The 15,423-nt window shown below is 36.9% G+C and overlaps 1 protein-coding gene across 1 annotated transcript in view; it reads right to left on the bottom strand.

Annotated features, from left to right (window-relative positions):
• Window positions 1–301: 301 nt before the first annotated feature.
• LOC124722068 (SH3 domain-containing protein 19) overlaps window positions 302–15,423 on the bottom strand; it is a 106,546-nt gene continuing 91,424 nt past the window's right edge. Inside the window, exon 7 of the mRNA XM_047247267.1 lies at window positions 302–3,084. Coding sequence (XP_047103223.1) covers window positions 2,950–3,084 — 135 coding nt within the window. The 3' untranslated portion in view covers window positions 302–2,949. The remainder of the gene's footprint in view (window positions 3,085–15,423) is intronic.

The raw sequence follows: 15,423 nt of genomic DNA, 5'->3' as shown, positions 1-15,423 counted from the left end.
GAAACTGCTGCAATAGGGCCAACCTGGTGGGCAGTGTATCACCTACACCTGATCAGCAGGTGGTGGTGTGAGTGACTGTGATTCACAGGGGGAGAATGAAAAAGCCTGGTCTATACAGTTAATAGTTGTCTTTTTGAACTGCATTATTTATATTCTACCCAAGAGTTTCTAATAACATAGTCACTCATTCTTCTTAAAGTATAACCTCTGGATGGTAGTGACAGCATTTTGTACGAAAGTGTGGTATTCCTACATTAGAACTGAAGGAGCAGGATCTGAATAACATAAATTATCATAAAAATTTAGCATCTGGTATGTGTACCACTTCACTCCATATATTTGGCAGAAATATTTAACTTTTCATGTATGTATAAACTGCACATAGTGAAAGTTGAAGCTGACACAGCCCACTACAACACAAAATTTACTTTGTATTTGACACACTATCACAGCAGTGCAATTAGCACAAAGGGCCAGATGTTTTACTATGTGGACTTCACAGACAGCTCTTTGATAATGGTAACATTGCACTGAAGGAAAGTTCATTATGAAAACACTGGTAAAACATTTGTAATGGTCACACTTACACAAGTGAACAAACAATTTCTGCTACCAGATCTTTTTACAAAAGGTACAGTAAGAAACAGCTTCAATTATCTATAATAATGCACCAACAAGTAATATTATTGCTCTATATGAAATACAGAATAAATATACATCTGTACAATCAATCTAAATAAATGTACATATAAACATTAATGTTTGCTGTAAGGAACATAGCATGTAATGTGATATCCCTTCAAGGGACCACAAGCAATGGCTCATGCTGCAGAACAATAAAACAAATATTTGATGCCCTGTTGCTAAATAGTCAAATGTATGAATAAAGTTCAAATTTAAGAAGGATTTCAGATTCCTTTCTCCTCTCATGAAAACATAAAATTATAACACACAGCAGCAAACTAAATAACATTTAAAATACCCATAAAATGGAACATTGCTTAATTTTATATGTCAATTACCATTACAGAATCAGATATAGTTGATGATGTTGCAGGAGCCAATAATATTTTCAAAAACTATTGCATTGTGAATAAAATTTCTGTAAATCACAAATAAGGAACTAAATTTTTTTAACAAAATCAGAATTCTCACTAAATGACAGATGAATTATGAAAGGAACAGATTGCTACTCACCACATAGAGGAGTCATTGAGTTGCAGACAGGCACAATGAAAAGACTTTAAACATTTAAGCTTTTGGACAAAGAAGTCCTTTGGAAACAGAAAACACACACACACACACACACACACACACACACACACACACGGCCACTGTCTCCAGCCACTGTGGCATGACTGCCAGTCAGAGACAGTAGCCTTGTGTGTACGAGTTGTGCTTATAAAACGTGTATGTATTTTATTTCTGAAGAAGGGCTTTTTGGTCCAAAAGTTTAAATTTTCAGCAGTATTTTCATTGTCCCTGCCTGCAAATCAACACTTCCTCTATGTGCTGAGTAGCAATCTATCCTTTTCATAACACTGTTATTCCATACTGGACTCCACTGTTTGATAGGTGAATTACATTAATGATCATCATACCAACAAACATATGACACTGAGCAATTAACCATGTTATATACAATAGAATAACTTAATGATTAGTAATACTTTACAACAAAGCTAAAACTGCTACTATACACACCAGAAACAGCAAAAACAAAAAAACAAAAAACTGTCACTGGAATAGATTTCTACTACATGACTGATGTGACTTGTTTGACAGCAAAAGTTGAGTAGTTTAGCAGCCCCAGATCAACTGCACAGCCTCGTTGGTTAATAACCTTCACCAAATAATTTGCAAAACACATTTCCTTTAATTCATCTTACAATATCACCAATATTGCTGGAATATACATGTATAGGTTCCACACGTCTGAAATGTACATTCATCCACATGTAAGGATCAATATAGCACTTTTTTTTTTTTTTTTTTTGCACTTTTTGTACAGTCACTCAATTCACAGCAATCATCAGGCAAACACACAATTAATCAAAAACTTTATGTAGCAAAAGTGCCATGATAACACAAAAAAATATCAATAATTTTCAAAAATATATTACAATTCATAAATATATTTCTTTTTCTGGAGTTTTAATTAATCTACAGATAATTTTACCAAATGAAGTTATCACAATTTGATAATGCACTGTTACAAGTTTTATATTGTTTAAAAAAAGTTTATATATAGTTTAATATAATAATTTTAAGGGATTTGTGTACAAAAATAACATATTTATCCCTGTTATGGCCAGACAGTCTCTTAGTTTCAGTAACAAAATTAACTGCATGAATGACCTTGAACTGAAATACTGATATATCATACACATGATGTAAAGCTCACAAATTGTTCGACAACTGTAGTTTTGGTGAAAGATGTACAATGGATAAAACTGTAAAGTTCTTGCTTTCCAGGTATATTCCAAATGCTTATAGTAAGTAATATTGAAAACTTGTATGACAGCAATACAGTAATAAGGATAATTTAAGAATAAATTTAGTAGAATATATTAATCATAACAAAACAAAGAAACTATACATGATATGATAATGTTCTTTAGCACCATTGGTTACTGTTTACCAACAAGATCTCCTGCAAATTACTCTATGCGCCTTGTAAAAACATTAAAGACTCATCATTAGCTAAATATTTTTAGCAACACTACTAAAAAGTCCTAACATAAATCACTTCGTTGTCTTAAGATTTCAGTACTATCGAAGATCTTCATATACTATAAAGCTTTGATCCTGTGACATTCATCACAAATACTGCATCAAAAAATTAAGCTATAAATTTTGATAGAAGATTATCAACGTGCCTACATGAGATCATTCTAAATGGAAGTTGAAATTCAGTGGTGTATATTACATAAAATAGCAAAAATATCATTAGTTAAAATAGTCTGGCAGGCCAGATGGAATGTGATCAACATATGTTGCTGGAAATTGACCTCTCCTTCCCTCGTATTCACCATACAACCAGTCTGCTGATATCCGGCTAAGGACTTTAATGAAAGCACCTTCCTGCAATCAGAGACCACACATGGGGTTATATGAAAAAGAGAAAAAAAACAAAGTTACTGCAAAAATAGAATGAGCTTGACACTAACAAGGGAAAATTTCTGGAGCACTCAAGGTTTACCTCCCACTTATCACTCCCCCCCCCCCCCCCCCCAAATAAAAAAAGAAAATACACAATCAGAAATACAAAACACCAGAACAGGTCATCACAAGACCCAAAAAATTTTTAATGATGCAGCCTTTAAAGTTAGTTACTTTTAGCAGGATTCTGCACAGAACATTCATGGCAGTGCAAAGAAATAAGCTAATATCGTTAACAAGAAGTGACACTAAGGAATATATATTGAGAGGCCATGTCAAAATACCCAGACTCGGGAACACGGTTTGATAAGAGGTTCTTGAACTTACACCACTTATTGCCCCAACCGCACGTTTCTGAGCCAAAAATATCCCTTTTAGAATGGGAAGAGTTATCACAAAATATAATACCATACGACATAAGAGAATGAAAATAAGCAAAGCAGACTAATTTTCGTGTCGAACGATCACTCACTTCGGATACAGTTCGAATAGTGAAAATGGCAACATTATGTCTTTGAACAAGATCCTGAACGTGGGCTTTCCACGACAGTGCATTATTCATCTGAGCACCTAAAAATTTGAACTGTTCAGTTTCACTAATCATATGCCCATTCTGTGAAATTAAAGCTTCAGGTTTCGTTGAATTAGGTGTTAGAAACTGTAAAATTTAAGTCTTGCTGTGATTTAACGTTAATTTTCTACAAGTAGGAGTAATCCATCGAACTATAGACCTATATCATTGACGTCGGTTTGCAGAAGGGTTTTGGAGCATATACTGTATTCAAACATTATGAATCACCTCGAAGGGAACGATCTATTGATACGTAATCAGCATGGTTTCAGAAAACATCGTTCTTGTGCAACGCAGCTAGCTCTTTATTCACACGAAGTAATGGCCGCTATCGGCAGGGGATCTCAAGTTGATTCCGTATTTCTAGATTTCCGGAAGGCTTTTGACACCGTTCCTCACAAGCGACTTCTAATCAAGCTGCGGGCCTATGGGGTATCGTCTCAATTGTGCGACTGGATTCGTGATTTCCTGTCAGGAAGGTCGCAGTTCGTAGTAATAGACGGCAAATCATCGAGTAAAACTGAAGTGATATCAGGTGTTCCCCAGGGAAGCGTCCTGGGACCTCTGCTGTTCCTGATCTATATAAATGACCTAGGTGACAATCTGAGCAGTTCTCTTAGGTTGTTTGCAGATGATGCTGTAATTTACCGTCTAGTAAGGTCATCCGAAGACCAGTATCAGTTGCAAAGCGATTTAGAAAAGGTTGCTGTACGGTGTGGCAGGTGGCAATTGACGCTAAATAACGAAAAGTGTGAGGTGATCCACACGAGTTCCAAAAGAAATTCATTGGAATTCGATTACTCGATAAATAGTGCAATTCTCAAGGCTGTCAATTCAACTAAGTACCTGGGTGTTAAAATTACGAAGAACTTCAGTTGGAAAGACCACATAGATAATATTGTGGGGAAGGCGAGCCAAAGGTTGCGTTTCATTGGCAGGACACTTAGAAGATGCAACAAGTCCACTAAAGAGACAGCTTACACTACACTCGTTCGTCCTCTGATAGAATATTGCTGCGCGGTGTGGGATCCTTACCAGGTCGGATTGACGGAGGACACCGAAAGGGTGCAAAAAAGGGCAGCTCGTTTTGTATTATCACGTAATAGGGGAGAGAGTGTGGCAGATATGATACGCGAGTTGGGATGGAAGTCATTAAAGCAAAGAGGTTTTTCGTCGCGGTGAGATCTATTTACGAAATTTCAGTCACCAACTTTCTCTTCCGAATGTGAAAATATTTTGTTGAGCCCAGCCTACATAGGTAGGAATGATCATCAAAATAAAATAATAGAAATCAGAGCTCGAACAGAAAGGTTTAGGTGTTCGTTTTTCCCGCGAGCTGTTCGGGAGTGGAATGGTAGGGAGATAGTATGATTGTGGTTCGATGAACCCTCTGCCAAGCACTTAAATGTGAATTGCAGAGTAATCATGTAGATGTAGTAGATGTAGAAGAAACACACCAGGGCTATTCACCTTTCAAGCTCCAGGACTATTCAGAATTCATCCCAGTAATATCTGTTAGTCCAATAACTCACAGCATTGCCTCAGTAGGATTTAGGTTGGGAAAAGGAGATGTAGTAGCAGGTCAAAACTTTGAAACAGAACTTGAAGCAAACACAGATGGCTGAATTCAGCCTAGTCTAGTCAAGCAAGGAAGGGTTCGTCTGACAATTTCTTCATTTTTCCGGTTTCATACTTTAGGTTATAGTTCTTTCCCCAAAAATCTTAATGCTATACTTCGTACAGAGAAATAAGAGCCCTGACAGCTGGCAGTGCCACTGCCACCTTTCAACTGTGAAGCATGAAAGGCTGCTGATTGTACCGCAACTATGTAACTGAAAACAATAGTCATCCATACAGCTGCAGTAACACCAAGGCATTGGCACAGAGGCTTAATAGAATTGCATGTTATTGGTTGTGACTGATGCACAAAGCCCACTTTAATTGTCCAGGCTTTTTTCTTGGCATATGGACTGTATAGTGGATTGAAAGACACCTTTTCCACAACAGAAGTCAAAATTTATATCTGAGTGGAGTACATCACACATCAACACTATGTTTTATGCACTCTGTGTCAAAACAGAATTTTTTTACTGAGGAAACCCATTGTTCAAGGCATCCCATTTAGCCATAGCAGGATGGGAGTGGGGAGCACAATAGCAGAATGACTATACTGCTTGTAACAAGATACCGTACAAACACTGTAGTCTCTTGAATAACTAACACAATTACAAACTGAGTCTATGCTATACTCATGAAGACAGCTTTACTAGATGTGGAGAATGTATGTGCCATCAACAAAAGCACTGCAGAACACATTGATTATCACAGAAACATACAACTAGGTAACTGTAAGTAATAATGGCTATCACGCACACAAAATGTTGCTTCACTTTCTCAAAAACTGCTGTTCTCTGATGTACATACAAACCGCTATTATACCAGCATGAACATCCTCTTTAGTTTTGAATGATGTTCCCTGCATTCACAAATTAATATTCCCTTACATAAAGAACTGCTGAATGATGTCATCTGGCTTGATACGAACCAATACAATATGAAACCAATACTTCCAAACTGACAGACAGTGAAAGTAAGGCAATAAGATGAGAACAATTTATAATTTCTGAAGTTAAATTCGAACAACACACTAGGTAACAAACTCAAAGTAAGGTACTGCTTCAAAAGAAGTTTACCCAGTTGCATCACTTTTATTTATTTCTAGTCCACTCACTATTAAGTAAACAGACCATTAAGTTTTTAAAAGTACGAGAGGATTTTTCTTTAAAAAAATTCTATAATGTTGCACACATAATTTTAAATAAAAACCAACAACTGTTGAATTTAGTGACTGATGACAAAACACATACCTGTACACCACCAAAAAGAGGAAAATTGTATCAAAATTAACATGTACGTTTCACACAAGTACTTAGATCTTTAACAGAAGTTGCAAATGCACACTATGCTTGCACTGAAAATTACTTTAAGGACTGACAGCTATGGAGAAAATAGTAAGATGAATCTGTCATGGGCACATCACAGAAACCACCTGCCACTGCCAAATGTTTACGTCCACTATAACGATTGTTTCCCCTTGCATCATATTTAAGTTTCAGGCATTGTACCCCTTTTTTTGTTACCATTGTGCTCAACTGAGGAGCACATTTGAATTGATGTAATAATTCTTTTCCTTCCAGTATCTTTCCATTCATTCGCTGCAATCCTACTTCCATTTTTCTGTCCGTCCTGGGGCTTGTTGAGGCGGCTTGACAGGAAATTAGTGATTATTAATTACAGTTTAGAATTTGATCTTTTTTTTAAAAAAAAATTCCCATCTATATCCATTTTCTTTATGTCTTCATGAATTTCTGTGAGCCAATTTTTCCCGTTCTTCAATGACGAAGGTAAATTCAGAATTTTCTTCCCGAACCTGTTGTTATTCATTCCATGCAAATAACCATAAAACTGTAATTGCCATTTCCTGATTGCGTGTGTGATTTTTTCTGCAACTTGGTAACTTCCTTTGATTTTTTTCCTTCATCTAGACCCCATTTTCACATTGCACCCTTTAATCTGTTTTCATTTCTTAGGTATGGGAACCTAATTCTTATGTTTTTTCAAATACTGAAAAAAAAACCTCTCCTTGCCATTGGATTGCCATACAAGAAGGGTGTGCTGAAACGGTTGTGCAATAAGTACCTTCTTTGAGAAAGAAAATGTTGTTCATTAGCGGAGTGATAAAAAGAACTGCTACAGTTTAAATGTAATTAAAAACATAATAGTAAAGACTGGCAATGAAAAGAACAGGAAGTTAGGGAAAAAGAATGTATTTGTTGAGGATGCGATAAATACATAGCCGTGTTCATGATTATCATTACAGAAAGGAACATTAGAGACTCAGCAAATTTAACAACCACTAAGTCAAGCAGGTCTTTTTCAAGGGAGTCACATAGCATCACTTATAGTTATTTATATTCTGGGCTTTCACTATGGAAACTTCTATGGCTATAAACTGTTGTTGGAGACAGAAGAAAGAGATACATGGTGATATTTATTTTTACAGCAAATCCCTAAAGTGAATATCAACAAATTGATGAGTCTTAGCCACTTTCACAAGCAAGACTGGGTAGACCACAACCAAAGGAACAACAGCAAGGGAGGCAGACACGTACTTCTCAATGCAGGTGCGTCACATGGTTCTTTCCCAAATGGTTTCCTGCTTTCTAAAATAACAGATGACAGGAGATTATCATGTAGAAATAAATCATGATATATCCACAAAATGATTCATATTCGTCCATGCCAAGAATGGAAGTAACTGACAATGCTCATATTTTGTTGCATAATGAAGCTAAGAATCTTAAATGGGACTGACCAACCACCGTGTCATCCTCAGCCTGTACGTATCACTGAATGCAGATATGGAACAGCACAGAGCTCTCCTGGTTGTTGTAAGCCTTCGCAACCAGCGCCACCACTTCTCAATCGAGTAGCTCCTCACTTGTTCTCACAAGGGCTGAGTGCATCCTGCTTGTCAACAGCACTTGACAGATTCAGACGGCCACCCATCCGAGTGCTAACTGAGCACGACAGTCCTTAGCTTCAGTTATATGACAGGAACCAGGGCTACCACTGTGACAAGGCCATTGGCATTTCCAAAGCCTCTTAGGACAGAGTTTAGTTTAGTTCTGAGAATCTTAAAATGTTGGAGATTATGGAGTTAGTTTCTCTTCATAAATCACGGTGCCCCAAATACAAATCAAATGAGCTAACAGAGGCACGACAAGTCAAAGAGCTGTCAACTTACAAATGCAATTTTTTAGCCTGACAGAAATTTTCTAAACCGCAATTTAAGGTCGGTGTGAGGACAATTTCAGTGGAGCATTACAGAAGTGGAGAAACACAACCTGGTAAAAAGGGGACCCCAGTTCGACCATAGCTTCCCAGATAATCGTAGGTTAGAAACGCTCCACTGTGGAGTTACAGCCGTACGGCGACAAGCGTGTAGGAGTTAGGTAAGTGTAAATGTTTAGGACTGTCCAGCAGTGTGGTTTTATCTGACTAAGATGCTGCTTTCACCATTGTATTGCTTCACACTTCCCGATCTACTGAGCTTTGTTGTTGTTGTTGTGGTCTTCAGTCCTGAGACTGGTTTGATGCAGCTCTCCATGCTACTCTATCCTGTGCAAGCTTTCTCATCTCCCAGTACCTAATGCAACCGACATCCTTCTGAATCTGCTTAGTGTATTCATCTCTTGGTCTCCCTCTACGATTTTTACCCTCCACGCTGCCCTCCAATACTAAATTGGTGATCCCTTGATGCCTCAGAACATGTCCTACCAACCGATCCCTTCTTCTGGTCAAGTTGTGCCACAAACTTCTCTTCTCCCCAATCCTATTCACTACTTCCTCATTAGTTATGTGATCTACCCATCTAATCTTCAGCATTCTTCTGTAGCACCACATTTCGAAAGCTTCTATTCTCTTCTTGTCCAAACTATTTATCGTCCATGTTTCACTTCCATACATGGCTACACTCCATACGAATACTTTCAGAAATGACTTCCTGACACTTAAATCAATACTGGATGTTAACAAATTTCTCTTCTTCAGAAACGCTTTCCTTGCCATTGCCAGCCTACATTTTATATCCTCTCTACTTCGACCATCATCAGTTATTTTGCTCCCCAAATAGCAAAACTCCTTTACTACTTTAAGTGCCTCATTTCCTAATCTAATTCCCTCAGCATCACCCGACTTAATTAGACTACATTCCATTATCCTTGTTTTGCTTTTAGATTAGATTAGATTAGATTTACTTTCATTCCAATTGATCCGTAGTGAGGAGGTCCTCCTGGATGTGGAACATGTCAGAAAAACAATAATACATGACAAATATTTACAACTAAAACAAATAAGCTAATGTACCATTCCACAGGTCCCAAGTGGAATGATCGTCATTTTTAATGAACACTAAGAGTCATTTTACAAATACTAATGCACTGAATTTAAAATAAAAAACGTTTTTTATTTATTTATAAGGTAATAAACATGTAATACAACTACTGTAATACTTATTTACAATGAACACATTACTGCACTGAAATGGTGCAGAAGTCAGATTATACTTACACACACACACAAATTTTCAATGAACACATCACTGCACTGAAATTGTGCAGAAGTTATGTTGTACTTATATACAAATCAGTTGGTTTTACTAAGAAATTCATCAATGGAGTAGAAGGAGTTGGCCACCAATAAATCCTTTAGGCTTCTCTTAAACTGAATTTCATTGGTTGTTAAGCTTTTTATGGCTGCTGGCAAGTTATTGAAAATGTGTGTTCCTGAATAATGCACACCTTTTTGTACAAGACTAAGTGACTTTAAATTCTTGTGAAAATTATTCTTATTTCTAGTATTGATTCCATGAATTGAGCTGTTGGTTTGAAAAAGTGATATATTTTTAATGACAAATTTCATTAAGGAATAAATATACTGGGAAGCTGTAGTTAGTATCCCTAGTTCCCTAAACAGGCTTCTGCAGGATGTTCTTGAGTTCACACCACATATAATTCTTACTGCACGTTTTTGTGCCCGGAAAACTTTAGCTTGGCTTGATGAATTACCCCAAAAAATAATCCCATATGACATTATGGAATGAAAGTAAGCATAGTATGCCAGCTTTTTCATTTTTATATCCCCTACGTCTGACAAAATTCGCATTGCAAACAGAGATTTGTTAAGACGCTTCAGCAGTTCTGTGGTGTGCTCCTCCCAATTGAATTTATTATCAAGCTGTAATCCCAAGAATTTAACACTGTCCACTTCTTCTATCTTCTTGTCATCATATGTTAGACATATACTCTTGGGACACCCCTTACAAGTTCTGAACTGCATGTAGTGTGTTTTTTCAAAGTTTAGTGACAAAGAATTGGCTAGGAACCAGTGATTAATGTCCACAAATATTTTATTGGCTGATCTTTCTAAGACTACACTTGATTTGCTATTTATTGCAATGTTTGTATCATCGGCAAACAAAACAAACTTGGCATCTGGTAATGTTACTGATGAAAGGTCATTGATATACACAAGAAAAAGTAAGGGCCCCAAAATGGAACCTTGTGGGACCCCACATGTAATTAGTTCCCAGTTGGATGATGCCTGATAGACATGTATCAAGGTCTTTCCTAATAACACCCTTTGTTTCCTGCCAGAGATATAAGATTTGAACCATTTTGCAGCATTTCCTGTTACACTATAATATTCTAGTTTACTTAAAAGGATATTGTGATTTACACAGTCAAATGCCTTTGATAGATCACAAAATATACCAGTTGCCTGCAATTTTTTGTCTAATGAATTAAGCACATTTTCACTGTAAGTGAAGATAGCCTTCTCAATATCAGAACCTTTTAGAAATCCAAACTGTGACTTTGACAGTATGTTATTTGAGATAAGATGGTTATAAAGACGACGGTACATTACTTTTTCGAAAATTTTTGAGAATGCTGGTAACAGTGAAATTGGACGGAAATTTGATGCTATTTCTTTATCTCCCTTCTTAAACAGTGGCTTAACTTCAGCATATTTCAGCCATTCAGGAAATATTCCACTGATAAACGACTGGTTACACAGATAGCTTAATATGTTACTTAGCTCAGAATCACATTCTTTAAGTAACTTTGTTGATATTTCATCATACCCACTAGATGTTTTTGATTTTAAAGATTTTATGATGGACATTATTTCTGTTGGGGTAGTGAGGGTCAAATTCATATTATGGAAATTACTTGAAATGTCTGGTCTAAGGTAATCCATAGCAGCATCTACCGAACCTGACAACCCCATCTTTTCAGTAACAGTTATAAAATGTTTGTTAAAAAGTTCTGCAACACTATACACATCTGTCACCAATGTATCATTTACTCTTAATGCTATTTGTTGTTCTTCATGTCTGGTCCTACCGGTCTCCTCCTTCACTATATCCCATATTGTCTTTATTTTGTTATCTGATATGACTATCTTTTCCTTGTAATATATTTGCTTTGACATCCATATTACAGTCTTTAATATTTTGCAGTATTTCTTATAATGTGCTATAGCATCAACATTGGAAATGTTTCGGATTGACAGATACAGTTTTCTTTTTGTTTTACAAGATACCCTTATTCCTCGAGTAATCCATGGCTTCTTTGTAGACTTTCCTCTAACCTTGGTAAGTTTTGGGGGAAAGCAGTGTTCAAATAAGGTAAGCACTTTATTAGCAAAAATGTTATATTTTTCATTCATGCCATGAGCACTGTAAACATCAGTCCAGTGAATGTCTCTGAGGAGTGTCCTAAAATAATCAATTTTTGGCTTACTGATTACCCTCTTGAGCTCAGATTTAACAGATTTTATATCCTGTTCAGTATTAACATTTAACAGAAGGAACTGCATGTCATGGTCTGAGAGGCCATTGGCTATTGGTTTTGTAATATAATTTTGTTCATTGGACTTTTCTATAAAGATATTATCAATGGCTGTTTGTGAGCAAGTGGCTATCCTAGTGGGGAACTTTACTGTGGGAATTAAGTTGAATGATAGTGTTACTAACTCAAATAAGTTCTTATTCGGAGAGTCTTTAAGGAAATCTACATTGAAATCACCAGCAACCACTATTTCTTTGTTTTTGGTTATTAAATGGGCCAGTACAGCTTCAAGGTGGTTTACAAACAGATTAAAGTTACCTGCAGGTGCTCGATATACACTTAATATTATGAAAGATTTTTTGTGAAAATCTAATTCTGTTGCACATGCTTCCATATGCTGTTCTAGGCAAAATTTATGAATGTCTATGTTCTTAAATTTATGACAGTTCCTGATGAATGTGGCAACTCCTCCTTTCTCCATTTCTGATCTACAAAAGTGAGATGCTAACCTAAACCCTGGAACACTTAAAAGTTCTATACCAGTGGTCACATGATGTTCAGAGAGGCAGATTATGTCAGCTGGGTTTGAAGACTCTAATTCATCTATGCATATAGTTAATTCATTAATTTTATTTCTCAGTCCTCGAATATTTTGATGCAATAAAGATAGCTGACATTTCACATTGTCTGAGTTAAAATTGGGTGGAGTTAAAATATCTGCTGACAGTTGAAAATTCTTAACCAATGGCTGTTTATGCTGATGTAATAAGCTGGAATTATGTTTTTTGATTTCTTTTTCAAACTGAAGGTTTGTCTCAGTTCTAACCTCTCTTAAAATTTGCTTTCTTTGATGTTCATCTTATATCCTCCTTTCAAGACACTGTCCATTCCATTCAACTGCTCTTCCAAGTCCCTTGCTGTCTCTGACAGAATCACAATGTCATCGGCGAACCTCAAAGTTTTTATTTCTTCTCCCTGAATTTTAATACCTACTCCGAATTTTTCTTTCGTTTCCTTTACTGAGCTTTATAGAATAAAAATTCATTCATGCTCTTCATATATTAGTAAAATGTAAAACATGCCCTCTAGACTTCATTAGTAATAAGTAATAACACTGCACCTTACAGTAACACATTTCAAAGACCTTCCTGTAGTATTTTATTAAGTTGGTGTGTAAGTTCTTAGCGTTTTTGTTTCACATGTTGCTATTCTGGTTAATATGCGTTTATTTACCAACTGTCATTTTTTATTTGTAGTTCACTGCTGCTATTTGATTTTACATGTTGTTGTTTGGAGATAGTCAGTGGAGCTGTGGATGCTAGAAAATGGCATGCCAAGTACAGAAATCAGAACATTTCTGACATATTCTTCTGTTTGAGTTCAGTAGAGGCATGACAGCAACAAAGGCAGCCAGAAACATTTGCATCGTACGTAGGGATAATGGCATTGGACAAAGCATAGCAAGAAAATTGTTTTCTCACTGTAAGGAGGGTTGCTTGATATTAGTGACTCTCTAAATTCAGGAAGATCTTTAGGGTCTGACAATGAGTGTTTAAACATGTTAATCCACAATGATCTGGATGAATGTACTTGAAAACTAGCAAATGTGATGAACTGTGATCATTCCACTATCATGCAGCTTTTGCATGCAATGGGGAGGTTCAAAAATTGGGTATATGGGTAACTCATACTCTAAGCCAAAATCACAAAAATCAGCTGGTGACCATATGTGCATTTCCCCTTGCTCATCATGAATTGGCTCATGAACAACACCAATAATTACTATTTTGTACTATTACTGGTCACATACAAAGACTTGCACACTTCCACAAAAGATAATGTTGTGCTCTGGTGGAACAACGGTGTAGTGTACTATGAGTTGCTTCCCTGAGATGTAACCATCACTGCTGATATTTATTTTGAACAACTGAGACGTCTCGCAGACACACTCCGAGAGCAATGATCAGAAAGACTGCGAAGTGATGCTACACCACAACGCCAGCCTGCAGTCTGCTAGACTGACAAAAAAGTCATACTGCACCCATCTTATTCACCTGATCTTGTGCCCTCATATTTTCTCCTTTTCTACTCTCTATCAAACAATCTTCAAGAAATTTCCTCTCTGGATGAAAATGTGCTCCAAACATGGCTCAACAAGTTCTTTGCCTCAAAAGCATGTTATTTCTAAAGTCACAGAATTGAAAAGTTACCCCAGCATTAGCAGACTGTTGTAAATATTGAAGGAGTATTATTAATGATGACTGAAGTCTCTGTTATGTGTATCTGTTGTGTTTATTAAACTTACAGAAAAATGCCAAGAACTTACGGACAAAGCCAATATTTAACAAATTAATGGCATTACAATACTTTTAACATAGTCGATTCAATAATGGAGCTTTACCGAGTATAGACCACAGTAAGTTCACATCTAATATGACCAGCCATGCCTCTTGAAGCATGAAGTTCTAATTTATTACTTCTTTGCTACTAATTCTATTCAGAACACATTCTGCAGACAGTATCCACACATCACTGAATGTACATACGAAAATATACCATTGTATGACACGTACATGGCCCAGTCACATTGATGTGACCATTGCCTACGTTCAACGTCAGCACGCAATAGCCACTTGCAGATGGCAGGTGGCAGCACTAGTAATGGAGGGTACATAAAGTGTATCTGTAGGATGAGGAAACAGTACAGAGATTGTCATAATGTGGAAATGGAGTGGTTTACGTGATGTCCAAGAGGGAATGAATCATTGGCTTTCGTACTGACAGTGGAAGCATTTCTAAAACAGCTAAGTTTGTAAACTGTTTGTGTGCTGCCATGGTTAAAGTACACATGCATCCATGTCCAAAAGACAGTTGCATCATTATTCTTACCAACACAGGCAACGCAATATCACAAGGACCATCATGCCATTACTGCCACATGGTTTCCAGGGTGTGGATGCAAAAATATTGTCAACACATAGAGTGCACTAGCGCAAACGTGACCAGAAATCAGCGACACTGCCTATACTACACGGAAGTGCATAGCTGCCAATGACAGCATTACCAAAAATCAGCAGTGGCACAGGATGCAGTCATCTGGACCTACAGGTCCATATAATCTTTGAGTCAGAACGCAAATGACTCGTCCCCTATGAACACCATCTTCTCCTCACCAGCAATACCAGCGAGAACATTACAGCCGACAGTACTCTGTCATTATCACAGATTGGCTCATCACACCTTCCCCACAGGAAGCAGTAGCAGCCTCAGACGACA

Source organism: Schistocerca piceifrons, chromosome X (genome assembly GCF_021461385.2).
Source record: "Schistocerca piceifrons isolate TAMUIC-IGC-003096 chromosome X, iqSchPice1.1, whole genome shotgun sequence".
Lineage (NCBI taxonomy): Eukaryota > Metazoa > Arthropoda > Insecta > Orthoptera > Acrididae > Schistocerca > Schistocerca piceifrons.
This window is presented reverse-complemented; position numbering and strand designations above follow the sequence as displayed.